Below are 21063 nucleotides of genomic sequence, written 5' to 3' on the forward strand. Positions count from 1 at the left end.
ATCCTCTCAGCCCAAGCTCCAGCCATGAGACGTTTCAGAGCTTGGATCTGGCACTAATCTGGGTGCCCCAGAAGTTCCCAGGGATGCATGTGAAGCTCTCCCGCTGGTCCCCTAGAGCCTTGCTCACCTGGTTAGCTAGAGGAGGGAAATGAGTCAACAGCTCCCCAGGGATGACCTCCCTCATCCCCTCTCAGGCTGTAGGGAGGTGGGCTGGCTCTCTTGGTTGCAGGCCTCTAGGGCCTCAGTTTCATTGTCAGGAAAAGCCCAGTGTTCACACCTGTCACACTGCTCATCAATGTGAATGTGATTCTCCAAATCCTTCTCTGGAAACCCAGAGGACAGTCTTGCCGAGTGGCCACCTCTCCTCTGCCTCTAGATGGCATCTGATTGTTGGCCACTGGCCTGAGCCATCAGGATCCCATCTCCTCTACTCTGGCAGGAGTGAATGAGACTCCCAGGTCACCTCCATTCAGTCCATAATTCGCCAGCCCCATGCAGGCTCTATAAAAAAACACAACCTCAGTTTTGCTAAGGCAGCCTCTTGGTTTTCTTTTCCTTCCATTGTGACACCGGAGGGGGTGGCAATGGTCTGTTTTCAACCTGTGGGCCTGTTTTCTGAGGGCAGTGGCATAGCTGGTGGGCTTTGTTGCTCTTGGCCCACAGCAATCAGCAGAGTGAGGGGCACCATTATCCCTAAGTGACTGCATTTGCATTGGCGGGGGGAGGGGGTTGTGAGAGAAGCCAGCTTTACAATTTGAAGACCTCCTCCCCTTCTCCAAGTAGAATGGAGAGTTCATTGTTTTCACAAACTGGCTGGCAGGTCCCCAGGGTCCTTTGAGAGGCATTTGTTAAATTGCAGAAAGCTCCAGTGCTAAGGCAGAGAAATCCCTGAAACCTGAAAGTGCTGGGAAAATGGGAAAGGATGCTAGCTAGCCAACTAGGGTTCAAACAGAAAGATCTGAGGGTGGGGTGGGCTTGGTTTCAGGTTGGGCAGTGAGGTGAAGGCTCGAAGCCCTCTTCAGACTCATTTCTAGCTTGTCCCATTTTACGGTCTGGGGGTAATGTGAGCACCATCTCTTTTTAAATAAAGATAAATATTTAAATAGCTTTTGTATACGTTTTACTCCCAAGTCTAACTCAGCACATACAGAAGGTGTCTAATATAATTTGGAAGTGATATTATCCAATATTTATAGATTATAGATCCACCAGCAATAATAGGGCCGATTGCTCTTTTCACATTAGCGATTCAGCCTCAGCATCTTTTGAATTTCTTCTGAGAAATCTTGGGAATCTCAGCCACCTAACTGGACAGTAGAGAATAAGTCAAGTACTGGTGAATAATCCCCCCTTTCACTCATTCTACATCCATTCTTTGCCCTCTGCCCAAAACTCAGCAGTAGGTACGTTCTAGAACCATTCATATCATACTTCAGTGTGGCATACATGCGACTACTCATCCATTGTGCTGAATGAATTATAGTTTATACCAGCGGAGGTCCAATCAAGAATAAGCGTAGAGCCCAGGACAGCAAAAGGAAGCAGATTCCCTTCTTTTTGTTGGCCTGGCCACAGACCAGGCTGGAGACAAGAGCACAAGGTTCCCCTTATTATTCCCACTGTAATTATTGAACATCCCTCTTTCTCCTTGAAAGGTCAGGATTTAGGGAGGAAGGGTCAGGGGTAGCCAGGCTTGGAGAATCTTAGCTTCCCAGAGTCTTCCAGAGCCCTAGGAGGCCCGAGTGAGGCACAAGCAAGGATCCCCGTCCGCACACACAGGCAACCCAACACACACCTTAACCTTGGGTGGTTACTTGCAATCAACCAACCAGGGACCTTAACATCTAATTATTGTGTAATGTAAGTTGTTTCTGCTTCACTGCTGAAATTCACAGAGATTTGCATTTCAGAACTTCTAATCTTGGAATAAAAGAATTTTTCATCCTGGTTGAATTTAGACTTCAGGAACAGGCGGATGAGGCAGGTTGTGTGAGTGTGTGCGTGTGTGTGTTTATGTCTCCCTCCCTGTCTCCTGTCCTTCTACCTCACAACTCCTGAAAGAGCTCGGTTATAAGGAAGATGACTCAACTATGAAATACATCGGGGATCCCTGGGTGGCTCAGCGGTTTAGCACCTGCCTTCGGCCCAGGGCATGATCCCGGGGTCCTGGGATTGAGTCCCGCATCGGGCTCCCTGCATGGAGCCTGCTTCTCCCTCTGCCTGTGTCTCTGCCTCTCTCTCTCTCTCTCTCTCTCTCTCTCTCTCTCTCTTTCTCTCTGTCTCTCTCATGAATAAATAAATAAAATCTTAAAAAATATATATAAAATACATCTTATAAGATCTGCAACTCCCGTTTTATTTTCATTAAAATATACCCTGAGGTAAAGTCACAGACCTTAAGCTCATTTACTGGGAGAAGGGTTTGTTGAGGAGGGACCTAGCTTCTGAAGCAGGGCGGGAAGATGGGCAGGACTGGGTAGGGGAGTCTCATCTCAAGGAGCCTGAGTTCCCTCTTCTCCAGGAGCCCACAAATGCGATGTGCTTCATGCATCTCTGTTTCCTCATCCAGGCCGGATGTGTTTCCTGAGCTCCTGCTCTGTGCCAGGCTCCCTGACAGGCCTCCTGCCTTTCATTAGTCCCCAGCCCTACAAGGTGGGCAGGCAATGACAGGGCAACCCAAAGAGGCCAAACAGGAAGTGGCTTCAAAGATAAACTGAGGCATATGGAAAAGCTTAAGAGTTTATTTGAACAAAAATCAGTTGGAGTGAGGCAGTGCCAAACCGGGAATAGTTAGGAGCACTGCCCTGGCAGGTGGGGGCACGGAGGACTTATAGAGGAGGTGTGGAAGCAAAGATATTTCATTGGTTGTGGCTGACAGCCTGGTGGGCCATTTGTGATGGGTCATTTGCAGCGTTTGGCTCTCATAACCTCGAGGTGTTAGCTTTATGTAGGCCACCGTAGCATGAGAGCCACCTCCGTCTGATGGCCTCCTTGTTTAATGAATTTAGCACAGCTAAAGGTGCGGACGAGGGGGCAGCTCCCTTCACCCGGGTGAACCCAGGCATTGCCAACTTGCAGAGAATGAATGGGGAGGAGTCCAGGAGAGGAAAGGAGGGAGGGCGGGCATTGGAGGCCAAGGTGGCTGCAGTGGAGATGTAGGTCAGTAGGCTGACACAAAGGAGGAGAGGGAAGTCTGTAGAAGCCCGCTCTGTGAAGGGTTTGCGTAGCCAAGTAGGTGGTCTCTCACTGCCGGGATGAGCCTTTGAAGACTTTGTATAGAGGGACAAAACCTTCAGTTTTGGAAACTAGCACTGAAAATGGTGGATTGAAGGCATGAGAGCCCCCAAACAGGGGCCTAGCCCAGGACCTCTAGAAAGCAAGGCCCGATGCAGATGCAAGTATTATTTGTTATAGGGGAAGGAGGTGCAAGCCCAGAACAGTTGGGGTGAGGAAGAGGGAAGAGAGGCCAGGGGAAATAGAGGTGATGTAGTGGAGCGCACAGTCACGCAGGCTCCAGACACCACAGCGTGGCCACTGCGCACCCGGCACTCCTGGAGGATTTCATTTTTTTTTTTTTTTTATGATAGTCACACACACACACAGAGAGAGAGAGAGAGAGAGGGGGGCAGAGACACAGGCAGAGGGAGAAGCAGGCTCCATGCACCGGGAGCGCGACGTGGGATTCGATCCCGGGTCTCCAGGATCACACCCTGGACCAAAGGCAGGCGCCAAACCACTGCGCCACCCAGGGATCCCTCCTGGAGGATTTCAAAGGAGGAACTCCCGGCTTCTCCCTCTACCTGTGTCTCTGCCTCTCTCTCTGTGTTTCTCATGATTAAATAAATAAAACCTTTGGAATAAAAATAAAATAAAAGGGGGAACTTGACTTTGGTGTAGTCTGCAGAAGACAGAACGAGGGCAGTTTCATTTGCCCCGCCGCCTTCTGTGTCCTGCTTCTCAGGGGCCCTGGGAACTAGCGCCCTGCACTCCTGGGATGCTCTTCAGCGTTGCGGGCCCCGTGATGTCCCCCCAGCTCCCCGTGCGGCTTCTTCCTGGTGTGACAGTGCAGGGCAGCCTGGGTGGCATGAGCAGCGACGGAGAAAGCAGAGGAAGGGCAGGCAGTGAAGGGAATCTGAGAAGGTTCAGACAAGGAGCTCCGCTCAGAGACTGTCACCAGCTCAGGCAGGGCAGGTGGATGCAGCTGGAGATCTTGGTTCAGCCAAATGGACCAGTCCAACCCTGGGCTTTCGAGGAGTTGGGTCACAGTAGGGGTGTGTAAAGCGTTTCCTGGGTAGTTTGGGGCAAGGCAAACTCTATGGACTCGTGCTTCTTAAGGTATGCGATTCATCCCTGTGTGTCCATAAAACCACGAAGTAAACCAATCTCTGTGTTTGTAGGGGAGGAAGCGGAGGCCACCACATTAAAAATGATTAAAAATCCATGATGGTCAAAATAAAAATCCGGTCACTGTGTGCTTATTGGGACTCTTTCGGCTGAAAATGGTAAAACCCCAGCTTTCCTAGCTTTGGCCATGGCAAGGACTGGCCTACTCTGGGTACCCAGGGAAGGGCCGGGATGCCCCTGAGACATAACTGAAACAAACTGTGGGTCGAGACTCGGCCAGAACATGCACTGTCTCGCATTTAGTCTCTTCTAAGCAAAGACTTCATTCCGTTTTCTCTGTCTGGAGCTCGCCCTCCGTGTGACAGGACCTGTGCTTGCTGGGGTAGCATGGCTTTGCAGCTCACCTCTCGGACTCTGGAGAGGGGCTGGCCCTTCCGCACCTGTCAGCTCTTCCCAGGGAGGATGCCCCCTGGCTCAGCACTCACCAGGCGCTTTTCTTGGACCAGCGAACTCCAGGCAGGGCTGTATAATTCTTTCTTTTAAACACTGACAGGACAAGAACAAGGGTGGTGGAAAGGGAGGTGGGCGGGGGGTGGGGGTGACTGGGTGACGGGCACTGAGGGGGGCACTTGATGGGATGAGCACTGGGTGTTATGCTATATGTTGGCAAATTGAACTCCAATTAAAAAAAAAAAAAACACTGACAGGTCACCAGGTGCCATGTTGATGAGGGGAGTAAGGTCCAGGAGAAAGGGTGTATGTGTCTGCAGTGGGGAGCAGGGGTGTTGCTGGCGAGAAGAGTGTATAATATCCAGTGCAACCAAGAGCTCAGCATACTGACATTTGTCAAAGAACATTCTTCTACCCCCAGTTCACTGGCAAGGAAAAGAAAGGGCTTGTGGTTCTCCACTGGTGCCTTCTGCCCCTCCCCCGCTGTAGAATCGCACTAGTATTGCTTTAGATTGAATTGTTTCCCTAAAGCTCTCTATTCAAGCTCTGAATATCTTATGACCAGTTCTGAAAATGCACCTGCCTCCAGCTACAATCCTAACCAGCTGCTGAACGGCTTCTCCTTTGCTCCAGTATGTTCTCTTTTTTCCCTTTGCATCTCCCCTTTCCCCCCACCTCCAAATGAGTTTAGGTAGATTTGAATTTTAATCAGTCTGATTGGTGGTTTTTAATGGGAATTTAAATTGAACTAGAGGCCGTTGAACAGCGTTCTGGGGCTCCAAGTTGCTCAGCTGGGAGGTATTTCTCCAGCCTCCTCCCCCACCCCAGGGAGGGGGCTGCCTGGGTCTGACATTCCGCAGGAGACACTTCCGACTGCATCTCAATAACGTGTGGGTGATGGGGTTTGGGGAGTCAATAATTGTCTTTGATCTTGTCTCTTAGGTCAGAGAGGGATATGTTGGAAAACATCCTCATGCCTGCATGTCCGCCTCCCCATTTTTGTCCCTCCCATGGGTTGGGAAGAGCAGGCAGGGCCATGCTTACTTTAAGAAACATCAGCACCCTATTTCTTAAACACCAAAGATAGCAGTGTACATCGAAGAGAGAAGGGCATCCCTTGAACCTCTCTTGGTGCCCAGGACGGAGCCTTCCCATGAGATGCCAATCCAGTGGTGCCAGCTTTGAAGTCCTACAGACTGGTTTCTGTTTGTTCTTGATTGTGTGTATTTTAAATTTTTCTACTTTAATTATCTAATATATCAAATACCCACCACCCAGGTATATAGATGTTACTATTTTGTGATTTTTTAACAGGGAAATTGTATATTACACATACCATTAAAGCTCATCCACCTACCCCAAGCCCTCCCTGCCCCTCTGTCAGTAATCTGTATCCAGAAGGTGGAGTATGTCATCCTCATGCATAGTTTTGTACTTCACTACAAATTTCTGTGTGTAAGAACATTGTCTGTAGGCATAATACTGCTTTGTGTGGTTCAAAAGTGATGGTGAGCCATAGAGCCATATAGATTGTACTGTGGTCGGTCCCAAAGCTGCTGCTCACTTGGAGAAATCTTGGACAAGCTGCATCATCTTTTTGAGCCACAGGGAGATGTTTTGAGATACCAGTTGTTTTAATCCTGGCCCAATCAAGGTGAGCAAGGATCAGGGCCTTGAGAGGAGACAGATTTGATATTATGGAGGCAGAATCAGTAGGGCTTTGTGCCTAATTTGATGTGTGGAACGACAAGGGTGATTCTGGTACAGGTACCTTATTGATCTGGTGCAGATTCCTGCCAGTCACAGTGATGAGAAGCACATAGGGTGATGCTGATCTGGGAACAGAGGATGATGGATTCCCTTTTTGACCTGTTGAGTTGGAAGTGCCTGTAGCACACCAAGATAGAGTGTGCTAGGTTCGGGAGGCAGTTGGACGTTTGAACCTGAAATTCAGGCAGTAGCCCTAAGCTGGAGTTGGCTCTTGGATTCCTGTAGCACCCAGGGAGCATTACCTTTGAGAAGGGAGGCAGCCCAGTGTGAGTGGTTCCTGTGCCCCTTCCCCTGAAATCTGTGATGTGACTCACCCTCACCAGATCCTGGCAGTACTCTTGACAAGTGGCAACAAGAGACCCAGGGTGAATCACCCAGTCGTCATGTCAGCTTCAAAGGTTAGAGTTATGTTGGAAACATTTGTTTTCCTCTAATAACCTGTTTGATTTTCTCACTCATGAAATTACATAAATTTTCTCTGAAGGTAATTCTTACTTTCAGACTTGACCAGGCTTTCATATTAATAAATTCACAAACGTTATTATTGGCCCTTGTGTGTGTGTGTGTGTGTATATATATATATATATAACACATACTTCTTTTTATTTGCCTGAGGTTGCCCCCTTGCTATATTTCAAGGAGCCGCCACCTCTTCTGGGACTGATGGCAATACGTGTGTTGTAACCTGTGTATCGTCACTCCCCAGGCATTTGGTCTGGGAGTCCTAATCCTGTCTGTCTGTAGTGAGTATTCTCCAGCACAGGAACCACCCAATGGGTGGACCATCCTCTGTTCTGTCACTCACCATAGATCTAGTCCAAGGACCTTTGGTCCATCTTCACTAGTTAGCAGCTGGCTTTTTCACAGGGAAATGTCTCTTTTTGTTTAAAGGAGAGATGCCTGCCCTGTCCCTGAACAAAACCCAACAAGGTGGACCAACAGGCCTCCTTTTGGATGGTAGGAATCCACCCAGAGTAGGTCAGGCAAAAGGTTGGGGGTACAATAGGGGAGAGTTTGGGAAGATGCTATTATTGTTGGAAGGATCCAGAAAGATCTGGGAAATTTGGGATAGAGAACAGCTGTGGATGGAGCAGGACCCAGAATACCTCTGGGGCCAGTTTTTCTCTCTTTGGTATCTCTGAGCTTTCTTTTCTCACTCGCTCCTTCCGTGGTCTTTCCTCCTCCTTCTCTCCCTCCCATGGCCCTGTTCTCTGTCTTGCTTGGAGGGATAATGTGTAGGTCTCACTCACTCCCTGGGTCCCTCTTATTACCAGCTGTCTCGGTCTCCCCTTGTCCTCCTTTCAACTCTCACCTGGCACTCTTTCCACCTCCACCCCCCAAAACTGGCAGCTGGCTTCCTGAGAACTTGTATCTGGCTCAGCATTACCCAGACTCCAACACCAAGCGACCTCTCTGCTCTATAGCCCACAGCCTTCTGGCAGAAATCTCCCTGTGTACAGCCTTCTGAGCTCCTGAGAGAGGGTCTGATTGGCTCAGCTCATCCTCCTGAGCCTGGCCATTCTGTCCCAGGCTCCTGGCCAGCCTAGAGGTGGGTCCCCCTCGGGTCAGACACACTCCAGGCCAGCCAGCGGTGGCAGGGGACCAAGGTTACAGAATTCCCTCCCTATCTACCAGGGACTGTGGGTGGGGATGGAGTCCCTGAGAAGGGGATTTTTTGGGACAGGAACTACCAGGTACCTCTGGCTCAAAACCTATGTCCTAGAACCCCCCTCCCCAATTAATATATATCAGGGAGGTGATCCTGAATTTGACTCAAGCTATGAATGGGAAGTCAGGGTTTATAAACTGTTTCTAGTCACCTCTGCAGTAATTCAAGGGTGTACATCTCTGAAGTGATGAATTTAGCATCTTCCAGCCATACCAAACATGGCATGAAATTAAACTTTCAGTCCAAGTATTCATTTTATTCATGGGTCCATTTAGGCACAGACTTGGTTGATTCTGAACAAAATCATCTTGGTGCATAAGATGGAGAATGGGAACGAGGCTGTTTTTTCAGCCATGAAGACTTCTAATATGTGATTTGAAACATGCATCCCACAGAATGGAGAGTCCTTTCTCACATTCTCCACCAGGGTAGCTCGTGGCCAAGGCCAGGCCCTGCAGCGGGCTCAGAACACTGCGAAGAGGCAGGCAAGCAGGCAAGCGCTGCCTCCCTCCCTGCAGCAGAGCCCCTTCCCCTTCTCTGAGCCCTGTGGCTGCTGGTGCCACACCCCTACATCCCTTGTGGTCTTTAGTCACGGAACTGGCTATTAATACATTTTCCTGGAGTGTGTGAAAACAGGCTTAGTATGAGAAAAAAAAACTTGTCCCACTTTCATACAACTGGAAAACATTACAGAACTTGAATCTTTCAAATTTCAAAAAAAAAAAAAGTAAAGAAAAAGCAACCTACAAAATCCAGCTTGTGCTACTTAGTCACACAAACGCGAAGAGGAAGGGAAAGTGAGTCGCTTCCGCTTCACAGGTGGTTTTGATTTAGAAAATGTGCCTCAAAATTCAGTACAGAAAAGAGGTTTTGTTTTGCTTCTAATAAAAATAAAGCTACTTTTGAATGGCTCAGGGTTCATCAGGGTTGCACATTTAATCTTTTTTCCATTTTTGTCTACCTGGATATGCTCATTATCTCACCAGCTGCCGAGTCAATCAGTGTATATTGTGGGAAACTCTCAATCTCCCCCTGATCCCAAGTCGGTGGGATCCAGTTCTGACAACATGCGTTAATCATCACTAGAAATACTGGCAAGAGCTGGGGATGTTTGCATTCCTTGGGGACAGCTTAGCATCTCCAGATAAATATTCCAGTCCAACTGACTGCCTTCTCTGGGCTTTCCTTCCCCAAACTTCCTCCCCCATAAGGCACAGGAGCCAAATGCAAAGTGTTGGGTCCCTGGTAACTTACAAAGCGAGGATAATACTTTAAAACAATTGGCCTTGAGCTGTCGTTGGATATTCAGTAATATATTGCTGCATAATATGTTCCTTCTTGCAGAATTGTACAGCGGCACTATGACTATGTTTGCCCTCAAAATCCAGTCAGATTACTTTTGAAAGAAATAATACGGGTTGGATTGGCGAATTCCTACAATCTCCATATTAAGAGCTCTGTCTCCGTGGCCTCCAGCTATGAGGCAGGTTGTTACAAGAATGAAAAGAAAAAAAGAAATGCCCTCCCTTTGTGTCTCCTCTTTAGAATAAGAAAATCTATTTGGACATTATTCACACGTACATGGAAGTACACGCGACTGTTTATGGCTCCAGCACGAAAAATATTCCCAGTTACGTGAAAAACCACGGTATCCTCAGTGGACGAGACCTGCAATTTCTCCTCCGAGAAACCAAGGTAGGTCTTGAGTGATGCTGTAAAAATCCATCAGCGATGTTGTTCACAGTTTGTTTCTGTTGGTGTTGCGGATGGGATCAGAATCTCTCATGCTGTCTTTGCAATGTTAAAGTGGCTCGTTGGGTCGTTTCTGGGCAGTGGTTTTCTAGATCAGCTGTAGCTTAAGAGTTAATTGCGGAAAGTTTAACACTTATTTAAAACTGATTTTAAGTCTAAAATTATTTTAAAACTTATTTACCAAAGACCTACGCTGTGCCAGGCATCAAGTGAGGGGCTGGGGATACAGTGGCAAACAGAAAAGGGAAGGCCTTGTCTCAAGGGTCAGGCCCTTGTGATAACTTAGCAGCTTTCCCAGCAAGCCTGGGCTACTTGGCTCCCCCACCTCCCTAAGGGCACCATTCAAGGAATCGGCCCCCCACCTGGCTTTTCCTCACACCTTCTCATTCAAAAAGTTTGTACTGGACACGGAAGAAGTTCAGATGGTAGAAGGGTAGAAGCCCTTCAGGCTCAAGCAGGAAAAGCTCTGTGAAAGACATAGGAGGTGAACGATGGGCAGGGTGTGGACGCACCTGGCACTCAGGGGAGACGGGGGAGAGTCACAGGGTGGGGGCAGAGAAGACACATTCAGGGGAGAGCCACAAAGCCGCTCAGCTGCTCTATTGCTGGGAAATAGTGAGAGGAAACATTTGATAAGGGGCTGAGGGGCCAGTTGTCACGGGCGTAGACAGACTTCAGACCCCATGGTCTAGGTAACTAGGGGAGCCCCCAATGGAGAACTGTATTTTGGTGGCATGATGAAGGCATTCTTTTGACCTAGTGCCTATAATTCTTCTGTAAAAGTACAAAATGACATTAGAGGACTTGCAAGTAGACCAAGTTTGGCTTTGAAGAGCCATTCAGGGGGCAAGGGATATCAGAGTGAAGAAAACAAGTGTGATCCTTTCCTTAAAGCACAGGGCAGCTTATCTTCACGGGACAGTGGATATTTCTGTTCAGGGCCCTGACTGGTGGGGAGTCTTCATTTTTAAGGTAGGGAGAAGGCTGAGTGGGTGAGAGGCTCTGTGGCTTACCAGTGATTTCTCATCATTGTGTGATATATGGATTTGGGCAAGTGTGTTCACATATGCTTTCCTGTTTAATTCTCATAACAGCCCAAAGAGGTAGCTAGAGAAGGTACTGTTGTTAACTTCATTTTAAACAGGAAAAAGAAAAATAAATAAATAAACAGGAAAAAGTAGGCTAGAGTGTTTGGCTTGCCCACAGTCACTTACTTTGTCTGGGAGGTGACCCTTACTCATGATTTTTTTTTTATTTTAATTTTAATTTTAATTTATTTATTTTGCAAATTAAAGCTCTGCTAGGCCCTTAAGGTACCATCCTTATGAATAAACACCCAAACTGGAGAACACTGAATGGACACTCACCAGCCAACAAAATATCTAGCTCCTTTCTGCCTCAGTTTCTCCATATGTGAATATATTTTATCATTTCTACCTCCAAGTCATTTGGTGATTCCATGAATAAAATAATTGGATAAATTATCTCCTTAGCCAGAGATCTGGTTTGTATTAATTAAGATCTCATTTCCTCGCAAGATCATATGTAGTCCAATGACTATTTGTGGCAATCCAGGAGTGAAGCGTGTTCCCCAGCTTGCACTCTCGGCTTTCCGTTCTTTTTCTGTCTCAGGATGACATTTTAGAATCGTTAGAATGTCCGGGCCCTTTAGTGGCAATGCTATTTTTGCCATTTGCCTCATTTTACTTTTCCCCACATCAGATGGTAGAAAAAGCTCAAGCTCCTTTAAAATTACATTTGGCAGCGCTGGTTTTCAACAGCGTGTCATTACTGTCTCGCGCACTCCTATTAACCCAGCTCGTGAATGTCTTACTCAGCCTTGGAAATTTTAAAAGAACCCAGACTTACCTACCACCCATTTACCCTGTCAGAAAAGGGAAATAGGCCGAAGCTGAGGTCCTCGATGTCCCGGGGAGGAAAAGAGAAGTGTCCTGGGATGTCCAGGCCATGATGTGAGAGATTGCCCAAGAGCCAAGGACTGCAGCTTGAATTTTGAATGTGAGGGGCATAGATTTATCCTTGAAAAACTGGTGCCTTCACAGGATGTCACTGATCCCATTTTGTATTGCCTGTTCATCCGACTAGAATGTATTAAAGCACTCTGACTGGAATTATGGCTAAAACAGTTGGCAAATACGATGAAAATGAGGCCGTGTGTTGCAGAGACTCCCCTCATACCCAGAACACAGCAGCAGGCACTAAAATGAATGGATCTTGGGCTTTGAAATAATGACACTAAAGACCAGTCAGGCTTTGCATTTATAACCCTTTCTGCCTCTAACTCCTTCCTCTGTGTCTCTGAGCAATTTAAAAGCGATTTATTCCAATCCACGTTGAAAGTGGAGAACTGGAGGTACAGAGAAGCAAACGTCTGGAGAATGAATGGGATTCGCACACTCCTCAGACTTACTGGAGAGGGAAGTGAGCCTGGTGTTCCTTCAGGTTTGGAGACAGGTGAACTGACTGATGCTTCATCAGTTCCTCGCTCATTATTTTTCCATATGAGCCATCTTTGAAGCCCTGCACCCAGGCCTAGGAAACCCTGTGCTTGGCAGAAGTTTGACCCGACATGCCGCAAGAGTGCACTTGTCGTTCGCTGACTCCAGCTGCAGGGAGTCTGTAAAGATGGAGGAATTGGGGCAGCCCGGGTGGCTCAGCAGCTTAGCGCCACCTTCGACCCAGGGTGTTGATCCTGGAGACTCCAGATTGAGTTCCACGTCAGGCTCCCTGCATGGAGCCTGCTTCTCCCTCTGCCTGTGTCTCTGCTTCTCTCTCTCTCTCTCTCTCTCTCTCTCTCTCTCTCTCTCCCCCCTCCCTCATGAATAAATAAATCTTAAAAAAAAAAAAGATACAGGAATTGGGTGCCACACTAAAATTGGGGCTAAAAAGAGCCTGGAAGTTGTTGAATCTAAAAGACTCTTCTAATCACCATATAAATTTGGATGAATTAATTATTTATCAGAGGATCATAGACAAGGCTTTCAGTCCAACAGACTGGGAATACAGTTTCAGGCAGCACTGGGTTGCATGTTTTTATTTTGGGGTTAAGTCCTCATCTTTCTTTTTTCTCTCTCTCTCTCTTTTAAGATTTTATTTATTTATTCATGAGAGACACAGGTAGAGGGAGAAGTAGGCTCCCTGCAGGGACCCCGATGTGGGACTCGATCCCAGGACCCCAGGATCTACAACCCGAGCCAAAGGCAAGCGCTCAACCACTGAGCCACCCAAGTGCCCCAAGTCCTAATCTCTTTTAATTTGATTTCTTACTGCTTCTTCCTAATTTTAACTTCTTCAGGTCCCCACCCTCCCAATCTTAGCATGGGAGGCTCCTTCAAAAATGAGGATTGGAGGATATGCAATGTATACTATCCCTGTTCCATCCCATCCCCTTGTCTGACCCCCCTTCCCCCCCGCCCATCAGCCATGACTTTGAGCTTGGATGTGGTCGAACAGTCTCTCTGAAGTCCGGGGCTTGAGGTGGCCACCACCCAGGGACCCAGACTCCTGTGCAGTTCCATGATGGCAGAGGAGCTTTGCCCGTTCTGTTTACAGGTACAATTTCAATGCCTAGAACAGTGCCTAGCTTGTATAAGGCCTTCAGGTGATTATATAAAGAATGAAGGAAAGAGTCAGGATGAAATCCATTAGCCATTTGGGATCTTGGGACCATGCCCATAAGAGTGACTTCTTGTTTTTCTCATGAATCACATACCTAAATCTCCAAGATTTCCACAGCAAATGACACTGTCCTTCTATACCCTGTGTCTGCCTCTCCATTATATTGCCTACATATCACCCAGGTGTGGCCTGTGAGAGAGCCTACGCACTTACTTAGTGATGGAGCAATCCATCCTCCATTTCAGACAGGGAAATATTCACCCTCAGATAGTCAAGGAAGCTTCATCCAAGTGGCTGATAACTAAAATTATTCCCATTCCAGCCAGATGGAAAAAAAAGTTGTATACACACGTACTCCTTTCTCCCTCTTCTCCTCTCACCTATGTGTGTAGAATGCAGAGTGTATAGCAAGGTGATTCAGTGACTTCTCTGACACAGGAACAGAAGTACATCCACACACTCATATATACACATGAAAACATTCAGCATCTCCTCCTCACAGAGACACTTGATTGCTGGAAAGATCTAATCTATTAGTATTTATTCTTTTGCTCATGTTTCTGACAAATGTGCATTCACTACTGAATACATTCCAGGCCTTATTCCAGGCGTTTGTGCTACAGGGATGACTAAGACAATTTTGCCCGTGAGCAGTATGCAGATGTAGTAGAGGGGACAAACAAGTAAACTGGTGACTACAGCGCATGAAAAGTACACAGGGAGAAGTAGTAACAATAATAAAGAGTGATGCCAACATAAAACTACTGTGATGCTATAAGCAGGGTCAACCATTTAGTCGTGCAAAATGTTGCACTGTGACTTGTGAAGTCCTTTAAATAAGAGCAGGAGCTTACTCTGAAGGACAGAAGCCAATGATCAGGCACATTTTAACAGGGCACATCTGTGTTACTGTGGTGCACATGATCATGGGGATTGTTACAATAGTGCCAGCCATTTTCTCTAACCCTTACCTATGCCCTGTTGGTGAACTACTGCTGTTTTTTTGTTTTTGTTTTTGTTTTTAAAGATTTTACTTATTCATTTGAGAGAGAGAAAGAGAGAACATGAGCAGATAGGGGCAGAGGAAGAGAAACAGACTCCCCGCTGAGCGGGGAGCCTGATGTGGGGCTCCATCCCAGGACCCCGAGATCAGGACTGGAGTCAAAGGCAGATGCTTGAATGACTGAGCCACCTAGGCACCCCCATGAATGATCTCTTCTCACAAAAGCCTTCTGACCTCAGTATCATGAGAGCCCATCCTTAACGTGACAGTGAATAGGCCTTTTGCGCTGCCTCACACCTTACAACAGTAAACATTTCATACTGGGCGGCTGAAGATTATCAGCATCTACAGTTAAGAACTTATCCCAATATTTTCTTACCCACCCCATCTCCAAGTTAACGCATTTATAATGAAATTGCAGCCCCCTGGATTTTGAACTGGCATTTCCAAATTACCGATGTGTGAACTTTTGGTTTTGGTATTGTTGTGTTTTTTTTTGTTTGTTTTTTTGTTTTTTTTTTTTTTGTATTGTTGTGTTTTGTTTCTTTTTTTTTTTTTTTTTTTTTTGTGTTTTGTTTCTAAAAGGCCACTTTAGGGTAGTCTGGGAGCCTACCCAGTGAGCTGGTCTCTAGAAAATAGCCTTTGCGATAGCAGCCAACTCTGACAAACTGAGCACTTAAACATACTTGACTCGTATCATTGTCTTGTCTCCTTTGCCCTTCTAGTTCTTTGCAAGAGAATCTTCTTATAGTTTAGGTTAGGGACGTGGGCAGCCCGTGAAAGGTTATAGCCAAACCTAATGGGAGAGATCTTGGCCACTGTTCTCTTCCTTCAGCATCAAGTGCGAAAGGGACAGACACATGGCCAGAGAGGGACCCTTGAGGTTACATGGCAGCATCATCTCTCAGGAGAATACATTTCCTCCATTCTCAGCTGCCATATGGATCCTTTTTAAAGATATAAAGATTCTTTTCAAAGATACATTACCAATACTACAGGGATTCTCCATCATTAAATGAAGAAGAAACAAGTAAGGCTTAGCAATAGCACCTGGCTCATGAAACTGGCCTCTCCATGAGGCAGCCACCATAAACCATGCCTTCTTGCTCTTCTCATGGATGTCCTTCCCCCCTTTTTTTAGTCCAGATACTTTATGAAATAGAGACAACTCATAAATACACATACAGGTGCCGAACATCTTACAAAACCCACAAGCACAGCTCACACACATGTAAACTCCAGCTAAACAATACAAGGTCATGAGTGTGCAGCTGCGTGAAGTTTCATCTGGATTCAGACTCCTGTTCAGTGAACATTTTACTTCAGCCCCAACTCTGGAATATATCATTTCTACGAAACATCTCATTTAGTATTTGCAGCAGCCTCATGCAATAAAGCACTATTATTTTCACCATTATATATGTGACAGGACGGTTTAGAGAGCTTGTGATACCCTGAGTAAGGTCTCACAGCTGGAGAGAGTATGTTGTCAATGGACCTCAGCTAATCTGTAGGAGGAGGCATTAACCATTTCCCAGAGTTACAGAACTAGGAAGTGATGCAGTCGGGATTTGAGCTCCGGTTGGCCTGAGTTAGACTCTGTGCTGTCAGGTCCCACATTGTCCTCATCACTTTGTGCCAGTATTCAATTTACTGCATAAGCTAAGATGGATTCATTGCCCTGACTCCCTCCTGAACCAGTCCACTAATTTAGCTAGTTCAGGCTAGTCAGAAAAGCTATTAGGTTCAATGAGTGTCTTCTATTTTGGATATTTTTGATGTTCCCCATCCATAGTGACTAGAAACAGACTGAACTCACGTGGAGTCCTCCTAGGAACCACCTCTATCCATGTTGAAAGGATTCTCTGTTAACTACTCCAGATTTAGGGATTTAAAACAATTTCCGTTTCTCCTTTCGCACAGAGGAAGACTCTGAGTGGCTTTACTGAATCGTTTGTGGACATGTAGGAATGTTCTGGTCCTGTGCCGTGACTAAAATCTGTGGTGCTTCCTCCCTTTTCTCTTGCTCAGTGTTAAGTTCAAAAATTTAATTTTAGAGCATGTGATTCCCCCAGTTTAAAAATGCTTACTGATAAGGGGAGGAATTGCAGCCATGAAGATGGTTCCTTCATCTGGAATATCTTCATTCGATTCTGGGCTTCTGAAGGCCAGATGAAGTATAAATAAAATACACCCAGTTTCCTCTTGAAAAGGTAAGCCTCTGCTTGAATGCATTCTTGTGGTGTGTCTGTTGCTCCTGTGCTGCGGAGATCTGTACGTAGCACAGTGCTGGGGACTGGGGGAAAGGAAATTGAGTATGGTTAAGGCTCTGATGTGTGCCAAGACCCTGGCACTCAGAAGTTTCTGGGATGCCCTTTGCTGGTGAGGTGCTCTCTCTGCCTACCCTTTTGTGATTCAAACCTCAAGTGTGCTATTTGACCTTAATGCGTCTGCTCCATTATAATGTCACAGGTAATGAGTACACAGGAAATGAGAAAAAATTGCTTATTGACAGAAGTGACAACTGTTATTTTGGTGTTTCTGAGTCCTGCATTTCCTGCAATCCTAATTAGCGTGACAAGAAAACTCATTGCCAAGAAATTGTATGGATTTGCGTAAGCTTCATTCTCAAATTGTGCAGCTTTGGAGAGTTAGCCCCAACTATTTACTTTCTGTGTACTGAGATATTTTCGATGCCAGCAGGGCAGCCGAGATGGTGCAAATTGTTACTCAGATATAATTAAACCTAGGTCACATTCAAGTCCATTAGGCAACAGCCTCAAATCCTTTTAATTAATGGGTTCAGATTGGTTGGTCCGAAGGAGCTAATTAAATTTTTTTCCAGGATTTTCCGCTTAAATAGTCATTGTGCATCCTGCATTTCCTCCAAAGTTCCTTGTAATTTAGGATTGATGGAGGTATTGGCACTTTATGGCAGGCCCTGATTTTCAGAGGTCAGGACACATTGTGGGCTCCAGGTCTCTGGTTAAACCCACAGACAACCCACCCCCACCCCATCTGTATCTTCCAGCACTTTTCTTCTCAGAGTCAAAAGGATTTGGAAGCCCTTTGCTTTCTTACACCCAACCACCACCTGAGAGAGGTCATCTTTCCCCTGGAGAGGCTGCATATCTTCCCCCAAAACTGATAGGGTGGATCACAGGGCTCAAAAGCCTGAATGATGGCAACCCTGGATTCTTCATATTTAGTAAAGCTGCAATGTCTTGGGACTAGTCCCTCCCAGTCTTGCCTTCCATTTCTTCTGCTGTTCTCAGACATCTCCCCCAACCCACCGCCCAGTCACATGCTCAGGCCACACCCTCTACACTTCAGTTCTCTCTGATAATTTCACTCCTGTCAGCTACTTATTAAGAGTAAGATCCAGAGGTGCCTGGGTGGCTCTGTCAGTGAAGCGTCCACCTCTTCATTTCAGAACAAGTCATGATCTCCAGGTCATGAGATAGAGCCCCATGTTGGGATCTGTGCTCCGCGAAGATTCTGCTTGAGGTTCTCAATCTAGCTCTAATAAATAAACAAATTAATTAATTAAAATATTTAAAAGTTAAGAGTAAGATACAGAAACAGGGCCTCCAAGTGGTGGTGGAGATGCTTCTCCTATCCTACACCCTCCAGGCCCCTGCAAACATGATGTTCCTCACGCACACATCCGCAGAGGTTCTGCCCGAGGGCTAGTGCCCCCAGCTGGCAGTGGGAGCTCTGCTGGCCACTCATAGCTGCTCTCCTCAACTCCTCCAGCGGAGGTCCCTGGCAGTTATATTTGGTCATCTCAAGGTTTTATAGGAAATGAAAGGCTATTCCTCCAAAACAAACAAGCAAGAAAGGTCAAGTACCCTGTTTCGTGCAAAAAGAACATACAGTCATAGGATAGGGAGTCTACCCAGAAAACCTGGGATTTTTGTTTCTTGTCCCAGAAGAATCCCTGTGGGGGCTCCAGTGTTTCCAGTGTGGGCCATGCTCACTGTTCAGTCCGGGTTTTGAGCGCTCAGGACAAACTATCTGGGGCTCTCAGTGGTGCCCAGGGAACCCGCACCTGGGACCCAGGTCTCTTGGCCCCACATCATTCTAAGCAACCATTCCATTGACACCCCCTGCGAAGACGGAATTGCTGAGGAGGGGCCCCAGAGAGGAGACTCGAGCCTGCCCTGTATCCACTTCACCAGTATCCTTCACTCCGGGGCCTGGCTGTGTGGGTGTTCCTCAGCCTGATGGCAGGAGGGAAGGATGCCGTGGGGCCCAGTTATCCTTCCGTGATCTGTGTGCCTCTGGAGGCTGGAGCCATCTCAGCACTGGCCTCTGGGAGCAACGGACCTGGCGGGTCACTAGCTTACAGCCCTCCAGCCCTGGGAGAGACCCTCCGTGGAAGGTGGAGGGGGTGGGGCGGAGAAGTGAAGTGACAGACCCAGTGGGTCACTAGCTTACAGCCCTCCAGCCCTGGGAGAGACACTCCGTGGGAGGTGGAGGGGGTGGGGCGGAGAAGCCAAGTGACAGACCCAGTGGGTCACTAGCTTACAGCCCCCCAGCCCTGGGAGAGACCCGTGGGGTTGGGGGGCAGGCGGAGTGATGGACCCGGTGGGTCACTAGCTTACAGCCCTCCAGCCCTGGGAGAGACACTCCGTGGGAGGTGGAGGGGGTGGGGCGGAGAAGCCAAGTGACAGACCCAGTGGGTCACTAGCTTACAGCCCCCCAGCCCTGGGAGAGACCCTCCGTGGGAGGTGGAGGGGGGGCGGAGAAGCGAAGTGACAGACCCAGTGGGTCACTAGCTTACAGCCCCCCAGCCCTGGGAGAGGTTGGGGGGGCGCGGTAGGCAGTGAGGCGTTTCCCTGAGATGCTGCTTCGGTTTGGGGCCGAGAATCCCGGCTGCAGCAAGGCCGCTTTGTCCCGGGCCCGAGGCCGGAGAGTGTGCGTCTGCTGCCATCTCTCGCCCGGCGGCCGAAGCGCGCTGGGGCTCGTGAGGAGGGAAGCTCCGCACCCGCTCGCCTCCACTGAGGGGGAGATCAAAACAAAGTTGTTGGTGTCCCCCAGTGAAAACCCCATTACGAAAACCCGTGTTTACTGACCTACCCTCATTTTAAAGCCGCTCCATTTGAACTGTAATCAAACCGCCAAGTGACCTTTCTGTCCCTCCACCCAGAGTCCCTGAAAGGGCCTGTTGTTCCTTTGGTTCAATGAAGAAACCTTCTGTTTAGTTAAGCAAGTGTTTTTCCAGTCTTGTCTCCTGGTGAGTTACAGAAAGATTATTGTTGGGTCTCGGTTTTTGTTGTTGTTGTTTTATTCTTTGAATACCCCTGCCTCCCTGCCCCCTCAACTGTCCCACCTCCACACTTCTTTCTTTTTGTTAAGATTTTATTTATTTATTCATGAGAGACCCAGGAAGAGAGGCAGAGACATAAGCAGAGGGAGAAGCAGGCTCCGTGCGGGGAGCCCGATGAGGGACTGGATCCCAGGACCCCAGGATCATGCCCTGAGCCGAAGGCAGATGCTCAACCACTGAGCCACCCAGGCACCCCCCCATACACATTTATTTCTTTACTTACCTCCCCCCCCCCAGAAGAGGAGGACATAATGACCTGAGCAGCTTCATGAGCCCCTAATGGTCCCCGGTCCTGTTTTTCAGTTCCTGATGTGAGCTGCCTTCTCTTCACCCTACCCCCTAGGGCCTGGGAATTTTCCAGAGTCTCTGAGGTTTCCACATGGGGATGAAGCACAGAATAGCCCCCTGTGAGCCAGGGCCACCGGGCCTGATTGCTGTGTTTATATATGGTGTGCTTTTTTGTCTTACAGTTGTTTGTTGGACTCGGGTTCCCTTATGAGGGCCCAGCTCCCCTGGAGGCCATCGCAAATGGATGTGCTTTTCTGAACCCCAAGTTCAGCCCACCCAAAAGCAGCAAGAACACAGACTTTTTCATTGGCAAGCCAACTCTGAGAGAGGTAAGCCTCTATACAAAACCATCCTGCTTCCAGCAGCCTGAATCCTTGCTGCTTGCTGAGTGCTGGGGCTCATTCAGACCTCCTGGCCTTGGACAGCAGGTAGCGTCAGCTCCATTTAACAGAGCTGGGTGGGAGGAGGGAGCGTGCAGGGGCCCAGGGAGGAACCGCTGATGCCACCTCCTAATGGGGTGGTGACAGAGCCAGGCCTCACCTCCAGTTCTGCCCCTCTACAAACTGGGGCATCATCTCACTCTGCCTCAGCTCTGTCCTGTTTCCCACAGACCTCTCTAGCCTCCTTAGTGGCTGAGCGCTTTTTGAATGTTTAGAATTGGTGGAATCAGGAAATCCACTGGCTAACTTACGGCATCGTTGGAGAGTCTGCTCTCCACAATGGGCTGAGGGGGAATAAAGAGTAGGCCCTCCGTCATGAGGTTCTTAACTGTCAACCCAGAGAGACGAGACATAGGATGGGCAACTGAAGTCACAT

General features: G+C 47.8%; 1 protein-coding gene across 7 annotated transcripts in view; it reads left to right on the plus strand.

Moving 5' to 3' along the window:
- The window catches only part of MGAT5 (alpha-1,6-mannosylglycoprotein 6-beta-N-acetylglucosaminyltransferase), a 339366-nt gene that overhangs the window by 282439 nt on the left and 35864 nt on the right, over window positions 1-21063 (plus strand). For all 7 annotated transcript variants that reach the window (XM_049097328.1, XM_049097329.1, XM_049097326.1 and 4 more), the window contains 2 exons: window positions 9779-9928; window positions 20430-20576. In XM_049097328.1, coding sequence (XP_048953285.1) covers window positions 9779-9928; window positions 20430-20576 — 297 coding nt within the window. The remainder of the gene's footprint in view (window positions 1-9778; window positions 9929-20429; window positions 20577-21063) is intronic.

The sequence above is a fragment of the Canis lupus genome, chromosome 19 (genome assembly GCF_003254725.2).
Source record: "Canis lupus dingo isolate Sandy chromosome 19, ASM325472v2, whole genome shotgun sequence".
NCBI lineage: Eukaryota > Metazoa > Chordata > Mammalia > Carnivora > Canidae > Canis > Canis lupus.